Below are 24,237 nucleotides of genomic sequence, written 5' to 3'. Positions count from 1 at the left end.
CTCACCTCGCTCCTTTGTGGCGCAATTTTTTCGCATCAAGGTGACGGTCATTCGACAGGACGAGAACTGGGGCACAGGCAGAACTCTTTGCAGAGCCACACTACACAACAGAAAATGTACGGCATAGTAAATTGATTCAAATCCAGGCAGGACAAATATGTTAACTCTTGCAATATGTACAACCTTCTCTCGCGAGAAGGTTATATATATATATATATATATATATATATATCCTTCTCTTTTTTAAGCCTGCTTTGTGCGTGTCGGCAGTTTCACACCTACTTAGTTTCAATGAACCTACTCTGTCTTCATTAAATGTGCCAGAAAAGCCAAAAAGAAAGCCTGTTTCAGAAACAGGGCCCGCATTCAAAAGAAGGTTCTTACGCTCTAATTGCTCGTAAGAGCATTTTTCAGCCAATATTGATCCAGAACATTTTATTAGCCAAGGTGGCAGTCCAATGGCAAACAGCACATAGGAACGAAAAGCTTTGTGAATTAGGCCAGGAAACATGGAAAAGGCGCACGTGGAACTGATGCGCTCTCGAATAAAAGCTAGCGACAGGTTACTGGCTGCTTTTATTTACGAAACGTTTCCGTTCGTTGCCAACTGCTTAGTGGATCTGTAGAAAAAAATGACGTAAGTGCTCATATGGATCTGAAAGTTATTAGGCACGACTTCCTACCCGCTCTCTCTCTCTTTCTCTCTCTATAATAAACTATTTCCTCTTCGACGTTGCTAAGTTAACAGGGGCGCTATAACGTAAAACTATTCCAAACTTTTCTATTCCAATTCTGCTATCAGCCCTCCGCGATTGGTCAAAAACTTTTTTCGACCCCCCCCCCCCTTCACCTGTCTGTCACGCGACGTCACGAACACCGCGATACCTCCCCATCTGATATGATGTGTACACACTGATTATGCATGATTTGACAGAAAAAAGAAAAACAGTTATTTCTGATTCGACCCCTTTTCGCCATTAGCCCTCGGCTATTGGTAAAAAGTTTTCGGGCTGCGCCCACTTCACCTGCCTGTCACGCGACGTCCCAAAACCGCACAAACTCGCCGCGTCTAAGTGACGTGTACGCGATAAAGATGCATTAATATGCCGAACGAAACTGAATTTTCTTCGGAATAGCCGCAGGCTGCCCCATTCCGAAAGGAATCAAAGATGGCTGCCGCCGATCGCTGAGACGCTGGCTACTCGCACCTGCCGGAGAGCATGGGTGTATTTGCGTATAATAAAACTTCTTGCGTGGCCGTGTAACGTTTTCGAGCACTTTCGGCACGTTTACCACCTCATTCTGCCAACTCTTCTTTGCTGAGGGTCAGTTTTAGGGTCATTCGTAAGCTTCCGTTGCATGCCGCCGCGATTTTCGACCAGCTACCACAAGCTAAGTAAGGGAAAGCCGACCAATCGCAGACGCCGGCGCCACCCTCTTCATCCGGTTATCGATTTTCAGTGCACTGGCTCTGCCCCAGCGGATCCCTCTCCACTTGAGCGTTCTCCTCGCCTCTTTTCAGCCAATTAGATACGACAAGCCGCTCAGCGTAGGCAATGTTATTCGTTTTTCAAGCAAACAAAAGTGACCTCCTATGAACGAGGATAGTGTTTTATTGGTCTGTACAGACAAACCTGTGGGTGACCGCCCGGTGCTTGCCTCGGTGGTTACGCAAATTTGACGTCAGGAGATTGGAATAGAAACATATTGGAATAGTTTTACGTTATAGGGCCCCAGTTCGGCGTTGCTTCTCGATATTCATAAGTGTTGAGCAAGACGGGCTGAACTAACAAAGCTTCTCGATTGTAAATGCTAAGAATTCTTGCAAATACGAGCCCAGGGGGCCTTATTTTATAAATGCCATACCTCACATTTCTTATCAACCAGCCCGCGGACTAAGCACTCCGTGCGAGCCAATCATCCTTTTTAATGTGCAGCTCCGAAAAGAAAGAAAAATTATTGCATGTTCCATAAAGTCTCCTTTGCAAACCAGTGATTTAAAGGAGAATTTCCTTCAGAGCCACGGGACACTAGTCACGACTTGGTAACCTATGCTAAGTTGGCGTTTCATTCCACGGCACTAATGCGGCTTTTCATCTCTTTAGCCTCAGACGAACTTAGAAAATAACCACCTACCTCGCCCGCATAGTAGTCAAGCCTTCGTCATCACTTCTTCAAGTCACCGATCACATCTTGAGTTATGCACTCCATCATTTTTTTCATTTGTTCAATCACATTTGTCTGATTTCCCGCCCCATGCTGTAATGACCGCTGACCTACAATAAAATAAATAAATGACGCAGGGTAAACTTAATAGATAACGGAAAAAAAATCGCTGATGTCGCACGCTGCAGAAATCGGTGTTATACGAAGCACATTTTCGCAGGTACCTGGTTATCCAGCATTTTTTGGGTGTTCGCAGAGCGATACTAGGTGGACTAAAGTAATTATGCAAATTTAGTAGCAGTTGCACGTGGGCGGGGGGAGGGGGGGAGGGGGTGTCGCGAGCATACGCGTGTGCACGACGACGATCGCGTTGAAGACGATCGTGCGGCGTCAATGATTTGTACGCCGGCCCTTCGACGCGAGCCTACGGCTTGGCGACTGTTGGGTTCTACATGGGTAGTGGACTAGCGTAGTGAAGAAGTAAACGGATTGTGACGTCATCAGCAACTAGGTGTTATACAATTGTGCGCACCTATGGCTACAACAAGAGGCGTATATTAAAACGACGATGTCATGTGTACTCCGGCGAATGAATGTGAAAACATGATTAACTTGAGTGATCCTGAAGTCGATAAAACGTTCAACGGTTTCTATACAGCGTGAGCTGCTACGAGGGAAGTGCTGGTGAAAGTATAGACCGGTCCCGGAGGCAGTGTAGTCTAACACGGCGCCTCAAAGCGCGAGCTGTCGCAGTTAAGAAGACGACAAACTGGTACGGAGCGAACGCGCTGAGTGTTTTAAAGATCTGGCTGGCTCGGTAATGAATACGTGCGATCGTGGCCTAATGGTTGGAGCGGCGGACTGCTGTGCTCGACCCCAGAGGTTCGATTCCACCATATGTGACACATTACTTTCTTAAAGCGAGGCGAGACAAAAACATACCTACCTGCCTACCGCAAAGAATAAAGCAAAGAATGCTACGCATTACAATCGTTGAGAAATTATTTCACTGTGGCAAGAGCTGCTGAATGATAGGGAATCCACCAGATTCCACGTCATGATCCGTCCGGGGACGGTGCGTGCGATAATTTCTGGCAGATTACAACCTTTTCATGAATGTTCCCCCACATTGTGGGTTTCCGCAGGACTGATTTGCCATGAGAACTTTAACAAGTCGCTATGATACATAATGTGGCATGGGCCGCTAAGCGCGCATATAAGAAATTCAGGCGTTGATGAAAAACCGCGTATAGTGTTCGGATACATGCCCAAATGAATGAAAAAGGTCAGCTGCCTTCGGCTCAGCCTGCCCGCCACAGGCGTGCGCTCATTATGGCCACCATTACAGCGCGATCCGGGCTTAGCCAAAGACGCAACAAACTTTGATTCCCTGCCACCGGGAAAGCCGGCATGCTCCGCCATGCGAAAAACTGGAATATTCCCATGGCGGGCGCACATCAGCATTGTGTTTTGCGTAGCCATTCGTAAGATGAACAAAACCAGCCCGAACGACGATCCTGCTTGTACCTGGGTCTGGCTAAGTTACTGACGCTTGCAAGTCCTGCGCCTCTAACCGCAATTTGTAGGATATGTTGCCCTGCAATACTATAGGCCCGCACAGGCCAAGCGCCTACCCCAGACGAGGCCGGTCATTGTATAAGCATGCAATAGTACTACTAAGTTGTGAGTTCACTTTATGGAGGAACAAAGTTAACTTCAGTTGAGCCCTCTACGACTTATTCCCATTGTTGTAAAACTATTCACCTTATCTTTTATCAATACATCTAGTTTTGTAGTCAGGGCCAACGTAAACAGCGGTTCATTACCATTAACGACTGTAGCATAGATTTATGCATAGTGAAAGTGTGCGAGAAGACAGTGGTGGCCGCCCTAGAGGTACGCTTTCGTGTTATCTTACGTGCTAGGCATGTATAGCATACGGCGTCATGCGAGGGCAAAGCCCTCTTCGCCAGCTTCTGCATAGAATTTGCAAAAGGTTTCCCCATTCGAAAAAGTACAACAGCACGATTTTTGTTTCTGTAGTAAGGACAAAGCGAGAGGCGTTGACGGAGCGCCTCATTTTCAGCGGGAGCTCGTACTCGGCTGTATATATTTGGTTACAGCTGTTTTCGTCCCCAAGAACACGTGTTAAATTTTGATTACACTGAAGTAAAACGCGCGAGTGTAAACTTGAGAATAGGTATTTCAATACACAGTTGTTCATTCAGATGTTGGGAATAAAAATCGTTGAAGTTACAGCATTGCGTATAGACGAAAAAATACGTAGCGTCCACTACTGCTACGAAGCTCTTACAAAATCAGAAAGCAGATGTTTTCGAAGAAACGTATGTTCAATTCATCCAGCGGACAGTCGCGGCCGGCAGGTTGAGTTTTGTTTTTATTAATGTTTCCGAATGCCAAAACCATTGGGGCATTAACTAAAAGTGAGCGTGCATGTGCGTGAAGTGTGTGCAATCACAGCGTTATCAATCGCGCATGGCGGTTACACATTGGTTAGCGGTAAGAAACATGCTACAACTAATAATCAAGATGCGGTGCAAACTTGGTCGCTGTCCAAGCAAGCGAGTGTTTCTGAAGTTCCGGTGCACCTATTCTGCGCTCGCTGATCTGCTATCACATACTGAGCGCCAAATTACGGCTACTTCAGCTGTCCCGTACAGAGCATTTCGTTGGCATACGGACCAAATGCCGTCTAATTGGCATACGAATAAAAAACGAGTGGAGTTACAAAAATGTTCTCAGTAGAGGGATGCATACCTGACGCATTCCCTGCAAACGACAGGACATAGCAAAACTGGTCTGGCAGCGTCAGCGCTCGTGCATTCACGCTTGTTTAGGAGCTGCTCCAGTGCTCGAGACAACAGCCGCGTTTAATGAATGCGACAAGGGGCGCATGGCATTCCATGAGCATCGCATCCATGTTTACGGCAGTAATGCGCAGTAATGCGAATGGCATTAATGCGCCAGGAGAGGGTTGGCTGAGACGGTGAAGCCGACTCACGGCGGTGCGTGTAAACGCCGGCGTATGGCATTGAGCGAGAAAGACAGGGAGACCACTGCCGGCGTGTGGCTCTTCCCCACTGGCCGCAAACAGGCTTGTTTTGGGTGATATGCGCCACGTGTAAACGCCGTCGCACAGTATTACCCTGATGCGCTAGGAAATGCTGCTGCAATGCAAACGCGGCTAATGTTATCAGCTATGCATGCCACAAACATGCGCTCCTGCGTACACCTGTAATGCTTTCGCTTCCCCTCCGGTTGTTCCTGGACACATGAAATAAAGATTTGATTGATTGATTTATTGATTGATTGATTTATTTATTTATTGATCGATTGATAACAACGCAGTGTCGTGCGTCCAGTGCCTTGAAAGACGTTTTTGGACAACGTGTGGCGCATGACGTCAGGCCTGCCAAGTTCGGCTGTGTATAATCGGGCACTGAGAACAGCCGCCAACGAAGGAATACATGCGGCGATGGTGCAGGCCCTGAAAGGCGGGCCATATTTTTTTCTCTCACCACGCTCTGATGTTTATATGCGCATGACGAATCGTACATGATGTGTTAACACTGTCCTCTCCAAGGAGCTGCCCGAGGCACAGCTTCACATCTGCGGGCCGTACGTGAGAAAATGGCCCTACAATGCGTCTACCACTGCACTCCTGATCAACCACGTCAATTAGGAAGAAAATTTTGACCTATAACATATTAAAGAAATGAAAAGCGCAGGCAAGCATTGCCTCGCTGTAGCGGAAACCGTGCGATTCAGGAACCGTAAAAACGGACAAATCAGCGTTCCTGTACTACAGCGCGATGTACAGCGCGATGGGAACACGCGTATATTCCTCGCAGCGCAGCACAGCTTCGACGCGTGGTACCTGCGGCCATTTTTGCACAAATATGGCGTCGAGCAAATTACCACACGGGGCGCGCCCAGACCGTACGCAGCACCAGCGGCTGCTGGAGGCAGCCAAAGAAGCAGGAAATTCGCACAAACGTACACAACAGGCGAAGGTCACGGCAATGGACTGCCTTCAGCTGCAAAAAGCCTTTCCTCCTTTCTGGCTTGTGCGAGCCGCTTGAATGTGTTGCCGCCGCGTGGCGTGGAACGATTTCGATATATTTTACCTCGTTTGGGCGAAATAGTTGCGTGATGTCAGCTGAGCTCACACAAGGACGTCGAAGAACCATTATATAGTCTTCAGCTGCAACTACAGAAAGCGGAACCTCTTTGTTGCGCTAACATGTCCAGCGCATCACCAGACGCGTCGTATGGTTGCCAACTTTTATTACGATAGCAATTATATGGACACTCCAAGCGCATTTCGACCGTCGGCGTCGCCGCGAGGTTCCGTTTAAAGCCCAAGGGCGATGAAATCGTCGCCCTGCTGTATGCTGTATGTATGAGAGAAAGCGTGCGTGAGTGAGACGGCGCGGGCGCCTCAATCTCGCGCACGAAAGGGAGGAAGGTGGGGAGGCAGCGCACCGATTCTGTCGCGCGCAAGGATCCGGGGGGAGGGCGGGGAGGGGGAGGTAGCGCTCTACTCCGGGCGGCCGCGCGCGCTCGCCCGGGCCGCTGTAACTTGCAAGCCATCTACGACGGGCACAGAGTCCGCCGTGCGCTGTGTTTTCGCAGCTTAGTTCGCGTTGGATGCGAGAGGCAGCGCGAAGGTCAATTCGCGCGCTGCTGCTGTCGCGCTTCCTCACGCTTTGACAGCGAGTTTCCGCGGTCATCGAGTGACATGTGTTCATGTTTGCTTGTACGTATGTGACAGCATGCTTGTTAATTTAGTTAGTATACCTATCTCTACAAGTCTATACGGCCGATAAAATTACTATCCTTACTTCGTATAGCTGTCCACTAATTTGCTATCACAATCGATGTATCGCCTTTCGGGCGAAACAGCGACTTTTTTAAACTACATCGCTTCCTACTCGACGAAGATCAACGGCGTCTGCGGATTGCCAGCATGAACTGAAAGGAAAATAAAAGTGTCAGTTTCGCCCAAAGTGCGAAGCATTGATAACGATAGCAAGATTTAGCGTTGTGCTCGGACTCTCCCGTTTGGAGCATCTACTCCGGGATTCAGCCACAGGGATGTTTTCTCTGCAGTCCGAGAATTTCTTGCGGAATTCTACCGAATGCCCTGTTAAATTTGTATCTTTTCAGACTTCTGAGTGGTTTTCAATTAATTATGATTGATTCTTCCTACTGTTATCGCTTTTATTCCAACATGTAATTTCACCTTTCAACAGTACTTACTCTATAGCTGTCCAGAAAGCTTGTGTTTATAACTTTGAAGAATCCACAAATTTCTTGGCCAATCCCCGATAGTGGGAATGAGCCACTAGTTGGATGGGCAGCAACAGCGACTCCTCGAACGGCATTGTATAGCGTAAGGGGAGCGCGACATACAGACGCAGCCCGCAAAGCAACTCCTGCTGCTTAGAAACTGGCAGCTACGAAACGTCTCTGGCGGCCGATTCCGCCCGCTGCGGCAAGCGTGCGTGGCCTAATCATTAGAGCATCGGGCTTCGGTGCTCGAGGTCGTTTGTTCGAATGCTGCTGCCGTACAACTTAACTTCATTATATATATATATATATATATATATATATATATATATATATATATATATATATATATATATATACAGTGTGTGTGCCTTTATAAGCTATTCTTCGTCATCTGTACATGACCATCATCATGTGGGGTTCACATGGGGTACTTCTTCAGCATCGCTTGTGGGGCTAGCTCGTAAGTGTGATCCGTGCTGTGGGCGTGGTCGGTTCGCCATATCTTCGATGCGTAATAAACGTCCTCATAACTGCTGCATCACAAGTGCTGGAGTGTGGTCTTCGGTCCTCTGACTCTCCGCTCAACCTCCTGGAGCTTCGATTGGGTCGCCGATTGTGCCAGCTACTGGCCAGCATGTCGCAGGAGGAGCCAACAGGTACTTCTACATCCACCATCTCGGCCTCGGCTACCCCGGCCTCTCCGTATTGGGTTGTCAGTGGGCACCAGCGTGATACCCATCTGTTTGCTGGACTTCGCGGTGAAGACGTCGAGGACTGGCTGGACGACTACGACCGAGTGAGTTCGGCTAACCGCTGGGACGATGCGTCCAAGCTACGTCACGTCGCCATTTTTCTGACATGAGTAGCGAAGACTTCGTTTGTCAACCATGAGGTTGATTTCACGAACTGAGGCGCTCTCAAACAGCAGCTCCAATAAATCTTCGGCACACTTGGCTGTTCGTTCCGCCCTCGCAAGAAAGACACTCGCAAGAACAACTCGGGGAATCTTACACGTCGTACATCGAGGATGTGCTTGCTCTTTGTCGGCGCGTGAACATGGCTATGACCGAATCAGACAGGGTTCGCCAAAGGCATCGGAGCTATCGCTTTCAATGCTTTAGACATCAAGAATCCCGCTACCGTCACTGATATCGTCGCTACTTGCCAGCGCCTTCAACTCGAATCAGTATGGTTGCAGCCAGACACCACTGCAAACACTACCGCCGACGACCACACATTACGAGCAATGATCCGCGCAATAATTCGAGAAGAGCTACAGTATCCTGGACTTCGCCGCAGGGCCTATCTCTTCTCATGCCTCGGATACCAATGTGTAAGACGTTGTCAAGGAGGAATTGGCGTCCATGGCTGGTGCAACGTACACAGACCCTCTAATCTCTAGGTACAGTGTACTAGAATAGGGGCACTGTGTTCAGGAAGCGCGCTGAGGCGCTTGATGTAAACAGCACGAGATGGCGCTGTAGGAACATGGGCTGTACAAAACCGATGGCGCAGCGCTTGCGCTGCGCGTTAATATTTTTGTGATCATTTTCTGCCGCAGTCGAATAGACGTGCAAATGCTCGGCGGATGTTAAGATGCATGCCCGAAACTCACTTGATATAAAAGATGAATTATATGTGCATTCCTAGGGCATCTCAACGGCCATTAGACGGATTTATTAACCTGACAGCAAATGTTTTGCAGAGACCGCAGTAGCGGCGTAAAGCCATTAAATCTGTTTTGAGCCACGCTACCCCGTAACCAGGAATTATTTGGACGGTAAAAGAAAATTGATTGATTAATGGGTTTAATATCCGCAAGCAACACTCGTGTTTGAAGTAGCCCCGTAGTAAAGGGCTTCGAATTGATTTGACGCAACTCAGATTCCAGGTGCACACATTTTCTTTTGCGGTTCGCATTCATAAAAAAAGTGACCGCGACATCCGCGACCCAACATCAAGCGCTTAGTTCCTCAGCCGCTGTTATAGAAGAGAAAGCAACACAATATATGTAGGTACATAGCATAGCCCAAAGCCAGAGACCTTCCCTACTTGGCATTTACCCTCTTTCGCGATAAACATTTGTCCCTCGTTTTTTCATTCTGTTTCGCGAATCCCCCGCAACGACTACATTTGCACGTACAGTTTACCCGTGATTTTTGTTTATTTACATCATGAAGTGCTCCCGAACGTCAGGCTCATGTGCGAGTATGAGATACACCGACATCCTGCATTTCCATGAACGGAATCAAACAGGTGGGAAAGATGCCAGTTGTAAAAGGGATCTCTGAAAAAACTAGACACAGTATGCGAAAGCATAGAAAAACAGTTCGAGTACATTCCAACCCAAACAATGGAGACCTACAGCGGAATTAATGTCTAATTGAATTCCTTAATAATTTCTTAATAGTATTAACAAAATTAGCTTTTCGAATGCACCAGAAAAAGTTATGCAGTTAGAGAAACACAAAGATGTGTCAGCATGCATGTTGCACCAGCCTCCTAAGAACAGTGGCTAACTTTCAAGTGCAATTTCCTTTTTCGTTGTGCTTCTCTTGACTGATTAAGACTTTTAACATAAAAGCGCACAACTGCTGATGCGAAACCATCAGCATGCAACTTGCAGCGTATGGCATAGGCAAACTTAGCTTTCACTAGAATCATGACATCGACTGTGCTGCCGCTGCAAAGCTCCTCTTCGCTGAAGAAGGTTACTGCTTCAAAAAGCAACTTGGAGACGATACAGCAAGCTGTCACATATTTCGTGAATTTTGAGACTATGCTACTGACACTAAAGTTCTGCAAAAGAAGAGAACGGCAGTCCTCACATTTGTTGCGAGTAAAAAATTTCTGCGTGATATACCTTGCCATATAATGGATGAGGCGGTCATCACTCCTTTCCTTCACAAAAGCCCAGTGCTCTGCCGGAATACTGTTTAACCTTTGCTCTACAAACGTCAGATTTCCAGCTTCAACTAACTCATCAAGTGACACAACGTCCCCTTCCTTGTCAGAATTATCAGGTAAGTTAAGTGAAGTAGCGATCCCAAGTCTTCACTGGCCTCTGTGTTCCCTCTTTGCATTGCCTTCGCCAAGTTATAAAAAAGACAGGTAGCACGACAATCAAAAATTGAGACGGCGTTGAGTGATCGTTGGATCCGCACGACTGCCCCACAATACCAAAGAAGTTCTCCAACGTATCTTGGCTTAGTCTAGATGTCAATAGAGTCAATAGATATTTACAACCCTTTCCTTCCAAATATTCTAACAGAGCCAAAGTGCTGCACAATGTCACACGGAGCCCATCTTCCGTCGACTGGTTCAAGAAGCGGCCAAGTCATTTTGCATGTGACTCCTAACGAGACAAACTCGAGAAATTCCTTCGGAGTGCTTGAGAGCAAGCACGCTGCAACCGGCCGCAATACACGGAGAACGCGTCCGTACAGCCCGTGCGACTGCAGCGCCGCCACATACATCAGGAACCTGTCTACACTCCCGGCTTCAAAGCAGCGCGTGGCGCGCTCCGCCATCTGAACACACTGCTCCTATTCCAGTACACTGTACCCTAGGGCCCCACCAACGTACGCACAAGTAGCCGCAGTTACTCCAGTTATCATTCCACCGATGCCTCCAAAACCAACGCCGGTCCACATGGCTTCTATGACCACCAGCGCACCTACCCAAACCAGCTATCCGCAGTGGCGTCCTCCTCGTCCCATCTGCTACTGCTGCGGCTATCGTGGCCCCATAGCACGTCTTTGCCGCAAGTGCCAACAAGGCGAGCGTCGCGGATATGACGCATACGAACGGGATGACTTTCCGCCCGGAGCTACTTTCCAACGTCTAGGGAGCCCCCATGACCAACGCCGTCCTTATGCTCCACCGCGCGACCGCCCTCCATCGCCTACTGTCGCATCCGAGACGGCTCCGACGTACCGTCCTGCGAGATGCCGCTCGCCGTCACCCCTTCGACGCTCTACGTCCCCACTTGGACCTGCTTCTCAATTCGCCGAGCGTCGTCCGGAAAACTGAATTATGCAGCTTTTGGAGGAAAAGCTGCATCGAACGACAGGACAGAAATTTCTCCATCGCGTCCGTGCAATATGATATTGGTTGTATTAGAAGGTGTACAAGTGGAAGCTTTAATAGAAACTGGTGATAGTGTTTCAGTTATTCACCGTGAATTTGTTTGCGACTCCGGAAAGCTACGACCCCTTATGATGGACCTACGCTACTCGCTGCTCAAGGAGCCGCCATTCGACCTACCGCCATGTGCACTGCTCGTATTTCCATCGATGGACTTCTGCACTGCGTACAATTTGCAGTGCTAAGTCCGTGTGCCCAGGAGCTCATATTGGGATTGGATTTTCTTTCTACGGCCTCCGCCTTCATCTGCTGCGGGCAACGCGTTCTCCACACGACCTACACAACCTATTCATGCAGATGACGCACCACTTCACTTGCTTGTTGCAGCAGATACCATGCTGCCTCCTCGCCATCAAAGCATTGTTACTATCACGTCTGATGTCATTGACTGCGGCGACGTGCTCGCATTACCACTTGCACGCTGTCTCGCAAAAGGGATAGCCTTTCCATCAGGGCTGGTTCGGTTTGATCATGGCTCTGCACTACTCTACGCTACAAACCCGACATCCGAAAAGATCCTCATCCCTAAAGGCACTACATTGGCTTGCGCCACTGTATCGGAGTCTATCTCTGTTGTTTCCTTTAAAGCAGCTTCCTCTGAAGTTCTTTGTACTGGACGGGCCGCATCTCCTTCAGCTCTTGCAGCTGTCATCAGTTCCGACCTGACACCTTCGCAGTCGCAACAGTTGCTTGCTTTGCTCCAAAAACATGAAGCTTCGTTTGACGCGCATTCAGCTTAGTTGGGAAAGACTTCGATTGCGACGCATCGGATAGAAACAGATGGTACATTCATCGTGCGCCGTAGACTGTATCGCGTATCGCTAGCCGAGAGGAAAGACATTGACGAGCACGTCAACGACATGCTCCAACGGAACATAATACGCCCCTCTGCTAGCCCTTGGTCATCCCCCGTTGTTTTGGTTCGCAAAAAAGACGGCTCTGTTCGATTTTGTGTTGACTTGACTACCGAGCACTTAACAAGATCACACGCAAGGATGTATACCCTATGCCGCGAATAGACGATGCCTTGGATTCCCTGCAGGGTGCCGAGTACTTCTCCAGTCTCGATCTGCGTTCCGGCTACTGGCAGATACCTATGCATGAGGACGATAACGAGAAAACAGCGTTTTCAACACCAGATGGGCTCTCCGAGTTTAATGTCGTGCCATTCGGCCTCTGCAATGCGCCCGCAACGTTCGAGCGCATGATTCACACCGTTCTTCGTTGCCTGAAATGGAAGACTTGCTTGCGCTATCTGGACGATATTGTTGTTTTCTCGTCAACCTTCTCTCAGCACCTGAAACGTCTGGATGAAGTTCTCACGTGCCTTGCCAACGCTGGACTTCAGCTAAACACCAATAAATGCCATTTTGCGAGCAAGACGATCAAGGTATTAGGTCACATTGTGAGCAAAGACGGCATTTGTCCTGATCCTGACAAGGTTTCGGCAGTTCGGCACTTCCCTCGCTTGTCCAGAAAAGATAAAGACTTGCGTAGTTTCCTAGGCCTCGCTTCCTATTTTCGCCGATTCATACGAGGCTTCGCCTCAATAGCGTCACCTCTGCACAAATTACTAGGTTCTAATGTTCCCTTTGTGCGGTCTCCCGAATGTGAATCAGCGTTCGCCCATCTGAAGCGCGCTCTCACATCTGAGCCAGTACTTCGCCATTTTGATGAAGCTGCTCCTACCCTCCTGCATACGGATGCTAGTGGTGACGGCATTGGTGGCATTCTGCTACAGCGAGACGACACTTAAGGTGAGAGGGTTATTGCATACGCAAGTCGCGTTCTGAAAAACGCCGGAAAGAATTACACCATCACGGAGCAGGAATGCCTAGATATCGTTTGGTCTGTGCAGAAGTTTCGACCTTATCTTCCCGGCCGCTATTTGAACATCGTTACAGACCATCATGCATTATGCTGGCTTTCAACGCCGAAGAACTTCATGGTTATATTGCGCTTAGTTTTACACTCACGATAATAAGTGAAGGACAGGACGTGGACGTACGTTGCGCTACGTACGTCCACGTCCTATCCTTCACTTAATATCGTGAGCGTAAAACTAAGCGCAATATAACCATGAACGTTCACAAACTAGCCCCCTTCATTGTTTTACTAAATAGCTGAAGAACTTGTCTGGACGACTTGGTCGGTGCATTGTTCGTCTCTAAGAATACGACTTTACTATTACCTACAAGTGCGGAAAAAAACGCCAGGATGCAGACGCACATTCTCGATGTTCGCTTCCTACGACACCATGCAATGGACCTCCAACTACCATCCATGACAAGCTTTCGCACGATCCCTCTTCACATACTTTCTCGTTGGCCACTGTAGACGAGGTGCCTCCACGCGACAACAGATTCTTCCAGTCTCATCAACTTGCCGACTCTTACTGTCGGCGCATCATAGACCACCTTGAAGGAGCTTCGCGCCTGCCTAACGCCCGCCTTCGTCGGCAGCTGACGCAATTTAAGATTGACAACCGCGTCCTGTATCGTCATGCCTATCACCCTGACGGTCAACGCTGGGTTCCTGTCCTGCCACGCTCTCTACGTGCTCATGCCCTGCAGGCTTCTCATGACATGACTGCCGGTCACCTTGGTTTCCAGAAAACCTATGACCGCATCAAAGGTCGCTTCTACTGGCCTGGCTTGTCCGCCAGTGTAGCGAGGTATGTCGCTTCCTGGGCCCTATGTCAGAGTCGAAAGCTCCCTACATCAGCTCCAAGCGGACAATTGCAACCGGTTCCGTGTCCGTCGCAACAATTTGAAGTCGTTGACATTGACCTGTATGTTCCTCTTCCTGTGACTCTCATCGGTAAACGATGGATTGTGACCAGCCGTTGACCACTTGACACACTACGCCGAAACAGCTTGTGTGAGTTCTGCCTCAGCCTCTGAAGTTGCTGCATTCATACTTCAAGCCTTAATACTGCGTCACGGTGCTCCTCTGTCCTCCTGAGCGACCGTGGAAAAGCACTCCTCTCGCAACTAGTAGACCAAGTACTCAGAGCCTCCGGAACCACCCACAAGACTACCTCCAGTTACCATCCGCAAACCAACGGTCTAACAGAGCGATTTCATCGCACGCTGTCAGACATGCTAGCCATGTACATCGAACCATATCACAGAAACTGGGACGAAATTTTGCCATGCGTAACTTTCGCGTATAATGCCGCCGTTCAACGAACGACCGGTTACTCGCCATTCTACCTTGTCTATGGTCGTTCGCCCTCTTCCTCTCTTGACGTCTCTTTCTCCGCGCCAACTATCAATCGATGTCCATCCGCCTGTGAAGCATATGTGTGCCGCATACTGCGTTGTCGCCAGCTCGCCCGCATCAACACCGAAGCACGGCAACAGGACCGCAAGCAGCATTACGACGCCTCTCATCGCGTCGTGTGCTTCCGCCCTGGCGAGGAAGTGCTACTCTGGACACCAGTTCGTACTCCTGGCTTGTGGATAAGTTTAAGCTTCGGTTCATCGGCACCTACAAAGTCTTGGAGCAGACCTCTCCGGTTAACTATCGCGTGGCACCAGTTATTGTTCCAAATGACCGCCGCTGCCGCGCTGTTGTCCACGTTTCCCGTATGAAGCCTTTCACGAGGCGTTCTCTGCCCCTTTGAATTGCGGCACGATGGCCACTCTCGCGCGAGGGGCCATTAGTGTGGGCATTTATAAGCTATTCTTTGTCATCGCTGCATGATCATCATCCTGTGGGGTTCACATGGGGTTCTTCTTCATTGTCGCTTGTGCGGCTCGCTCTTGAGTGTGATCCGTGCTGTGGGCGTGGTCGGTTCGCCGCATATTCGACTCGTAATAAACGTCCTGATAACTGCTGCGTCACAATATATATATATATATATATATATATATATATATATATATATATATATATATATATATATATATATATATATATATATATATATATACGCGTATGTAACATCACGATGATAGCGAAAAGTCGCCTATATATATATATATATATATATATATATATATATATATATATATATATATATATATATATAATTGCTAATCGCGATAAAGAGCTTCTCATCATATGATTGCTTGGCGCAGGAACTGAAACATAAGACTGGTCATGTATGGTCAACTCAATGGCAACCCTGAAACATCTGAGCGCCAATCATGAGCACATATACTTGCGTCAGGCACCAGTATCGTTCTGACGCGTAAAAGTTTACTATGCTGGGTCTGCGCTCCGTCTCCATGTCAGCACAAAGATCACCGGCGTTGTAAAACCATATGAATCGTGATGCATAAGCGTTGTGCTCTAGCGCCATCTCTGTGCCCTGCAAAGGAGTGATATCGCATGGGCGCTGCATAAAAAAATGCCAACGCTCTTCGTGAGGAGACAATTTCCGCAAAACGGGTGGATGCGTCGGAGAGAACGGGCCATACAGGACTGAACAGCGCAATCGTTTTTCATCACCCTGCGGCTTTGTTGGCATGCTGTTGTTACTAACCAAAACCATTTCATTTGGGAGCAATAACTGCATCTAACAAACGAACCAGTCACGCAATTTATCTACAATGACAGTAGCCCACAATAAAGCCTTTTTACTGTATTTCTCAGAGACACTGATCTTCTGGACGTGTGGTGCAAGATGCGCTCAGGCGGAGCACCTCCATCGCAGGATCTAAACACGCCTGCACCAATGCACAGAAGAAAGCTACATTAACAGTAGCTGCGGAATGAGCAACTCTCGGTGCTTGCTACATTTGCCTGCTAACGTTACATGTTCGCTGCAAAAATTTCCAACACTAGCTCTAAGATTAGCAGGCTATAATCATAGTATATGAACAACTTATTACTAGATGAAGTCAATATATTGATTAATGTTTGTCAATGGCCGTTTATTGTGCCTTATGATGAGATGTTCAGGCCACGTGAACGGTGTTCGCACGTCATTCGTCAAGCGTAGACTGCTCGTTAGTATAAACCTTAGGATTGGCGAGTGTTCGTAACAGCCAAGAGAGCTGAGCGTCGCACTGAAGGTCACGAACATCATAGCAACGCGTCAGCGACCAAGGACGTCGAGGCTTGGGACGAAACAAGACTTTGTTCAAAAATAAGCCGTTCATAAATAGAGATTTGTTTGCTGTCCCCCAGCAGAACGGAGAAATAACACGAGAAAAAAAAAAGAGGAGGGCATCTGTACGAGCGCAGCCACTGCACGAGAATCGATGACCTGAGCATCCGCAGCAGAAATGCATTTCTTGCGTAGAAATATAGCTTCCAAAGCGTTACCTGTTAAGTATGATACGGTATATGAGGTGTTTCTTCCCGTCTTAAACAATGAAATAGACAGAAGTACGCCTTACTGTGCGCCGACGGGCTAAAGTGCGGCTAAAGTGACCAGCCTTAAAGGGACTGCCTATTAGAGCACTACACGGTCCCGGGCTGGCCCGAAAGCCCGGGCCAGGCCCGCGGGCCGGGTAAGCAATTCTTGACTCGAGCCCGAGCCAGGCTCGGACCTAGGAGCTTCGAGCCCGCATTAAGCCGGACATGCTATTTGTAACCCACAAAACTGAATACTATAAAAACTGCAGCCCTATGCAAATTTCAGGTCAGTGTTGTCTGTCGGTTCATGAGAAAGGCGAGGCAGGCAGGCCACGACACAGCAGTGGTACCGTGGACAGATTAGTGCACCTTAGCGGCGCTCTTCGGGTACGGAGAAAATGGTACCGGCGATCAACTGCGCCCACTGTATGTTTTTAATGTCATCAGCACGATTTGCCTACTTCAGCCACTTTCTATCTATCTATCTATCTATCTATCTATCTATCTATCTATCTATCTATCTATCTATCTATCTATCTATCTATCTATCTATCTATCTATCTATCTTACGCCATCGGGCCCAATTGTTGTCTACTAACTTGCTTGAGCCACTATAGGCATGTTATCTAGGTCATGGTACTTCAAGTCGCCGTCATAGTTCCATCATCATCATACATTCATGATCACCCCGTTCTAGCCATGTCGTTCTCGTAACGCTGTCGTACCATCGTCATTATCTCAGAAATGTCAGTAAATTTTCGTTATACATCATCACCATATCGCCTTCGCAGTTCCATCGACTTCATTCCAGCGTCATCTGTTTGTCGTCATCATTTGTCCTCAAACTGTCGCCGTCCCACCATTTTCGTCATACAGTCGTCGACACGTCACTGTCGTCGTACACTTGTCATTCCATCGTCGCCAGGCCACCGTCGTCACGCTGTTGTCATTTCAAAAATGTCATCCAATTGTCGTGCTGTCGTCGTCATACAGCCTCCGTCGTTCCCCCATCAACATAATTTCTCTTTCATTCCGTTACAATTGTGCTATCGTCATTCAATCGTGATTATGTCACCCTCGTCATGGCATTGTAATTGTGTTGTGATTATTTATCGACATCCCTCCAGAAGCGTCCCTTCAGGATCATCCCATCGTAGTCATGCTGTCGTCTTCGTAATGCCTTCGTCGCTCTATCGACGTCATTCCATCTTCGTAACTCCATCATCGTCACTGCATGCGCCATTGGTGTACGGTCCTCGTCCTACCGTCGTGAGATAACCTTGGCGAGTGGTGGTCATAACAAAGCGGGCCAATCATGGAGACAATGCATGTCGCATATAGCCGAAGCACTTGACATCTTAGGAGGACCACTACAGATTACAAATAAAGGCGCCTTAGTCAATACGGTGTGTCGCTACGTGGTCACTACACTGCGTGAATGCTAATCGCATTAACTTGGACATTCATCTTAAGGTTGGCTCTGCCGGGGTTCTTTCGTCTTCGCCACACCAAAAAACTGTGGCCAACATTGTTCCCAGGTTATTAAGACCTAGAATTCCTAGAAGTGGACCGTGCTCAGGCGTCAGACGGACGACCTGACGTTCAATGGCGGAAGCGCTGCGAGTTTGATAGCGGCCCCGCCTGTCAACAAGTGGAATCGCAATGGGGTGGTTGGGAATGGCGGCAAAGGCAAACTTCAAGAGTTGCTAGACATCACCGAGTCGAATCAAAATTACGAAGGGCTAGAAAGATATTTGCATTGCAATTGCGCTAAAGAGAGTGGAAACTATTTGACTGTTGCGAGACTCGCTGCAAAAAAAAATTCTCTAGACTGTCTTCAGGTATCCAAGATGTCCTTCCTATAGCAACCACAAGAGGAATCAATAAGAGGAGTTTCGGTACAGCTGGTTACATTCTTCAAGAGCAGAAGGCGTGCCTAGAGGCAGAGTCGTCTGCAATATTTTGTTGCTGCACAAAAATAGGAAGATTTTCGACAGCGATCACTGCTGTGTGGCTTTGCACAGCCTGTGCGTGATAATTTTAATGGAAAAACAAAAATTAAATGAAATTGTAACAAGTCCTTGGAGTACTTAAAGTAGTAGCAAATAAATTTTGAAAAGTTCACTCACAATTTCTTTGTGTTAAGGCATAGTACAACTCGCTACTGGTTTCCATTATTTTTCTTCCTTATTTGTTCCAGGTGAGTCGATTATTGTGCAGTATTTTATCGCACAATTAGTCCAACTAATTAAATTTACACTGTCAAGTGTCCATTGTTCTTAGGTAAATACTGTAAGCCTACGCGGATGCTGCAAGATTTCTCAGCGTTGGTGAGAGGCATGTCAAGAAGAAAACAGAAAGCAGAAAATTGCATTATCTCGGAGAGTTCTTCTTTTGAATGCTATTTTCACACGTTAAGTGGCTCAACCCTCGTGTTTGCAGCCTTGTATATGTTTTTCCAGCACTAGGTCCGTTCCCTGCGAATTTACAGTAACGAATAAGCAGATCATGTTCCAATCTCACGGGAAAAAACTACCTTGCCAACGCTGTACATACACTTGACTGAAACAAAAGCAGACAGAGTCCAAACTGGCATATATTGCTAAACAAGTATGCCTGAATTGTTGACTGAAAAACTGACACCATTGCAATGAAGCCGAATAAAGCAATAAAAAATGACATGTTCCGTGTGAAAATATGATTGCACATGAGCGTTAGCCTTGCGGATGACGAATTTCTTTTTAACAAGAAGCCATTTAACCAGCGAATATATACTTTCATTCGCGCAAAAATTATTGGCTCAGGTTCCATCACTGTACATCCCAATGAGTATGCGAGATTCAAATGTGAGATGAAATGGCTGGCATGTGTACAAGAGTGTTCACCTATGCCTTCGCTATATATAGTATATCGCAGCACAACTACTTATAAAATGTAGTAGGCCGTTCACATCACACTTTAAAGCACGAGCATCTTCCTCCCTGAATCTTCCTCCCTTATCTTCCTCCCTAAATGCAAACAGGTGGTGTGCCACTCCCGATGGCTGTCCCCAGCCTATTCTTACCTACTTTCATAACTTTCCATTGTATATGTGTGTTAGAATACTAGAATAAAAATCTGTACGTGCTCGGCTAGCAACGAAATCAAATGACATGTTTGTTTCTCCCACAGTTAAAGTAGCCAGCAAGAGGGGACGTAGGACAAAAAGCTGCTTTGATGCGGCTTGAAGACTGCTCGGCTCATGGGCTAATGGGTCTAACAGAATCAGTCCGTGCCGAGCCGGAATCTTTCAGGCCTGGGTTGGGTACAGGCCAGGTTTAAAATCATCGGACCGGGCTCGTACGGGCTAATGCATGGTACTGTGCTCCGGCCGGGCCCGGGTCTGAAAAACCGGCCCGTGCAATGCTCTACTGTCTACCGTTTTTCAAGAACTTCCTATATTGTAGCGCAACGGCAAGCCTACGATTGCAAGTGGCTAAAGATGCAGTGGTTGCTTAGGAAAGCGAGTAGAAATATTTGAGGCACAAATTTTCGATCTGGGCAGTCTTTTTTTTTTAACTGTGTACGGGCGCCCGCAACCCTGATTTCTGAACGTGATGATGGCACTGCCGTGCCGGTAAAACTGAGAAACAATTTAAAGCGCAAATGTTTCCGCAGGAATGGCTACTTTGCGTTAAGAACTTACACTAATAGCCGTCTTCTGTACGTAATCGGTTGCACAAGTCATAGGCTTTTGCTTTCTTAGTCTGTCTTAGTAGTCTCGTCTTTCTGTTGGCGCCGCTGATTAAATCCAAGCCTTTTGTGCGACCAGCAGAAAGCATACTAGCAGGTACATTGTGGTATGAAATGCCCACGCAGGTGTTGTGGCAACGTCGGCACGCCTTGAAAGCGCAAATCATTTTCGACATCCTGAATACGACAACGACCAACGCGACTCGCTTTGATTCCTCGCACTAACGCTAAGCTACCGGCGTGCATGGCAAGTACGAAACAAGTGTCTTCGGGTTTGCAAGCTCCTTTAAAGTCCCGAGGTTCCGCACCAGCTTCGTGGCGCGCTGGCCAGGTGTGCGGCGGCACACGAGGCGGAACAAAACCCCCCCAGGCACGTCCGTCCTTCGAATGTGTTTCGGGAGGGCGTGCTCACGTCCAAGCCATTCTGTCGGCGCCCAACAAGCTACGCTCGGCACGACCGACCGTGTTCCGCACAAGACCCGCGCCGCGGCGCTAGCAAAAAGAGAGACGCGCCCGCGATTCTCAAGCACGGCGCCGGCCTTCGTGTTGGAACCGAGGCCAAACTCGTATGTGCGCGCGGCTGAACAGGGACCTGGGCTCGCGCACAGCACGCTTGGCGCCGTCACGGCAAGCGCTCGCTTGCAAATACTCGCAAAGCCATGGCATCACGGACATTCGCGTAAAGACTAGGGCTCATATTCACAACATTATTACGCTGTTCGTAAGAGCCAGCGAATCACGACGCCGGACATAACACTGGTGAAGGTAGCCTATGCGAAAAGCTTTGCGAATTCGGACTGAGGTTGTCACACGCGAAGACACCGGGTACGAAACAAGCCACTTTTTCATCTCCGCCATGCTACTATAAACCGTCGTGAAGCGGCTTGATCGGTCTGCAATTTGCCGGTATATCCGGCACAGTTGTGAGGCGTACGGTCTACAGGGATGCGATCGGCTAGTTGCACGGATGGCGCAGACAACGGAAAAATGAGAAAATCCAGCTTTGCCATTGTATTGGATTTACTATTAGACGTACGAGGGGATTTTGGCTCGCTTAGCGGCAAAAATGTAATTTCAGCGGATGGCGGCCTTTCAAGCAAATTTTGTAGGATTTCTAGAGAATAACGGCACTGACACTAGGAAGCGAACCATCCTAAGACATTTGCAGTGGATTTCAAATAGAACGAATAACGGCCGTTTGAGCACGTAAGTGAACCTGCAAAGAGCCGCAATGCCTTACAATAGCCGTCTAAAGTCAGTAAGCGTTAGTCAGGTAGCGTTCGGACAGGCGTAACTTAAACCTCACAAGTTCGCACTGATAGCAAATTCTTTCAGGTTCAAGTCATAACGGGAGTTTAGAAGGCCGATCTTTATGTGACAAAGCGCACAATGACTGCAGGGTTGCAATAATCGCCGACGCTCGTTCTCGGTCATCCGCGTTGAAATAGTGGGCTCTGAGCTTCGAGGCTTTCATGCTCTTTACTATAAGTGTAATGAAAAATAGACGTGCGCACATTTATTCCAAAGGGATGTCGCTATGGCCTAACCGCAGCAGTATGCATGTTTAATTTTTGTCTCAAAACAATGTAACAAACAACAGCTATTATTTCTATTAACTGTTGTTAGTTCCTCGTTGAGGTCTATTAAATAGGAGAAACCACTACTTTTCTGATCATCTCTAGAAGCGTAGCTAGAGTGCGGGGGCAATCCTTCAACTGCGTTTCTTGAATTACGGTTAGTGAGCACTGCAGTTCTCCGCACTGGAATTGGCGAGCTAGCGTGTTGCTGAAATAGAGCATCGCTTCGCGCCCATCTATCCGAAGCCAGGTAGGTGATAAACGACGTTGCTGCGCGCCACCATTGAGAAGTCCTGATAGTGAGGACAAAATCGCGGGTTCGAATTCCGGCCGCATTTTTACGAGCGCCAAACGGAAAGAACATGTAGGCGCGGGTCGAACACCACCAGTGAGTCGAGATTATTCTCCGCTCGGGTCTCCTTCACAGCCCGCTTTGTAAATTCGGCCCGCAAATACCCATTAGCAGTGAGCAATGCGCCGCGTGGGCGCACAGTTGGTCGTTCAAGCGCTCATCGGCCACACGTGACCCGAGGCTGTCTGTCAACAACGCATGCTCCTCCGCGCTGACCCGCTCAACGAGCACAAAAGCACGCGCGAGCAGTAGGCGACATGCACGCAGCAACAATGTTCTAGGCCCACGTGCAGTGCCTTCAACTTGCGCGTGCCGCCGTAAAAAATAAACACGCTCCTGTCTCTCAGTATGCCTGCGCGGCTGACGGACCACGAGTGCATGCGCGCCCAGGAATACGCAGCGCAGCTCAGACCGGGCCGGACAGCGCACTCGCTGTCCGGCCGCATTCCAGCTCGCACGTGCGCTACTCACAGCCTGCGGGCGTCCTGAGGCAGCGGGCGCGGCACAGCGCGCAAGCCTCGGTGGCTGCAGTCCAGCGTGAGTCCCGTGCATCGGCACGGATCCGGGCAGCGCGACAGCTGCGGCTCCTCGGCGGCGCTGCTCGCGAAGAACAGGCACAGCAGCAGCAGCGCGGCCGCCATGCGGGCTGCTCAGGCGGCGGCCACCATGCTCCGAGCCTCGTCAAGCACTCCCGTCCGGTTCGCGGCACCTAGCGCCGCTCGCCGGTGTCGCGCGCGGCGGTCGCTGCGGGGCGCCTCCGGAGCGCCCTCTTGCCGGGGGAGAGGACCACTCGCGAGCAGGGGGAGCCGCCGCGGTCGATTCGCGGCCGCAAGCGGCATTTGGGAGCACTTAGCTGAACCCAGGGTTTCTGCAATCAGCTTGTATTTGGTTTGTCGAACGGCTGGGAATCTGGAATCGTGCAACAGATCATTGCGTTCGATGTCGTACAAAGTCCTTGCGCTATGGTGGGCGGAAGGTCACGGAAAGCTTTCCTTACTGGGCGACGCTGAGACAATCTTTCTGTGGAATGACGAGGCCCGGACATTAAGGACGGTCATAAGCATGTTTCCGCGAAGACAGACAGTGGTGTCAAGGCGGAACTATTCGATTTTGCTTTCCTCTGTCTGTCTGTCTGTCTGTCTGTCTGTCTGTCTGTCTGTCTGTCTGTCTGTCTGTCTGTCTGTCTGTCTGTCTGTCTGTCTGTCTGTCTGTCTGTCGGTAAGTGTTTAGGGATAATAAGTTCAGAATCCGAGTCTAATTCTTCAAGTCTATTGAACAGCCCACTGTATCTACGTAATCGCTGTCGCTTTAACTGTTGGGTAATCTCCCGTCGTGTAATTGCACTATGAAGATGTCGTGGTACCATGCAACAATCACTCTTTCAATTTCATGGACATAGATGTTAAGGATCGTGGTATAAAGGCGACTGACACGATTTACACCGTAGCATATACAGGCCAGCAGCAAATAAGGGAGTGAAAAATGAAAGCGCGCATCAAAATTAAGTACTAAAGCGCCATTACACTGGAATATTAGGCGTAGAAGAGACGCACGATAATATAAAAATACCAAACATTGAAACATGATACACGAGTGTGTGAATAAATACAGCATCACCACAAAATTTAAAATTCAGAA

General features: G+C 48.5%; 1 protein-coding gene across 1 annotated transcript in view; it reads right to left on the bottom strand.

Annotated features, from left to right (window-relative positions):
* The window catches only part of sli (slit guidance ligand), a 416,482-nt gene extending 393,184 nt beyond the window's left edge, over positions 1-23,298 (bottom strand). Inside the window, exon 1 of the mRNA XM_075676723.1 lies at positions 23,071-23,298. Within this exon, the coding sequence (XP_075532838.1) occupies positions 23,071-23,240 (170 nt within the window). The 5' untranslated portion in view covers positions 23,241-23,298. The remainder of the gene's footprint in view (positions 1-23,070) is intronic.
* Between the last annotated feature and the right edge of the window lie 939 nt (positions 23,299-24,237).

The sequence above is a fragment of the Dermacentor variabilis genome, unplaced genomic scaffold (genome assembly GCF_050947875.1).
Source record: "Dermacentor variabilis isolate Ectoservices unplaced genomic scaffold, ASM5094787v1 scaffold_12, whole genome shotgun sequence".
Lineage (NCBI taxonomy): Eukaryota > Metazoa > Arthropoda > Arachnida > Ixodida > Ixodidae > Dermacentor > Dermacentor variabilis.
Note: the sequence above shows the minus strand (reverse complement) of the source record. Positions and strands in the feature narration are given on the sequence as shown.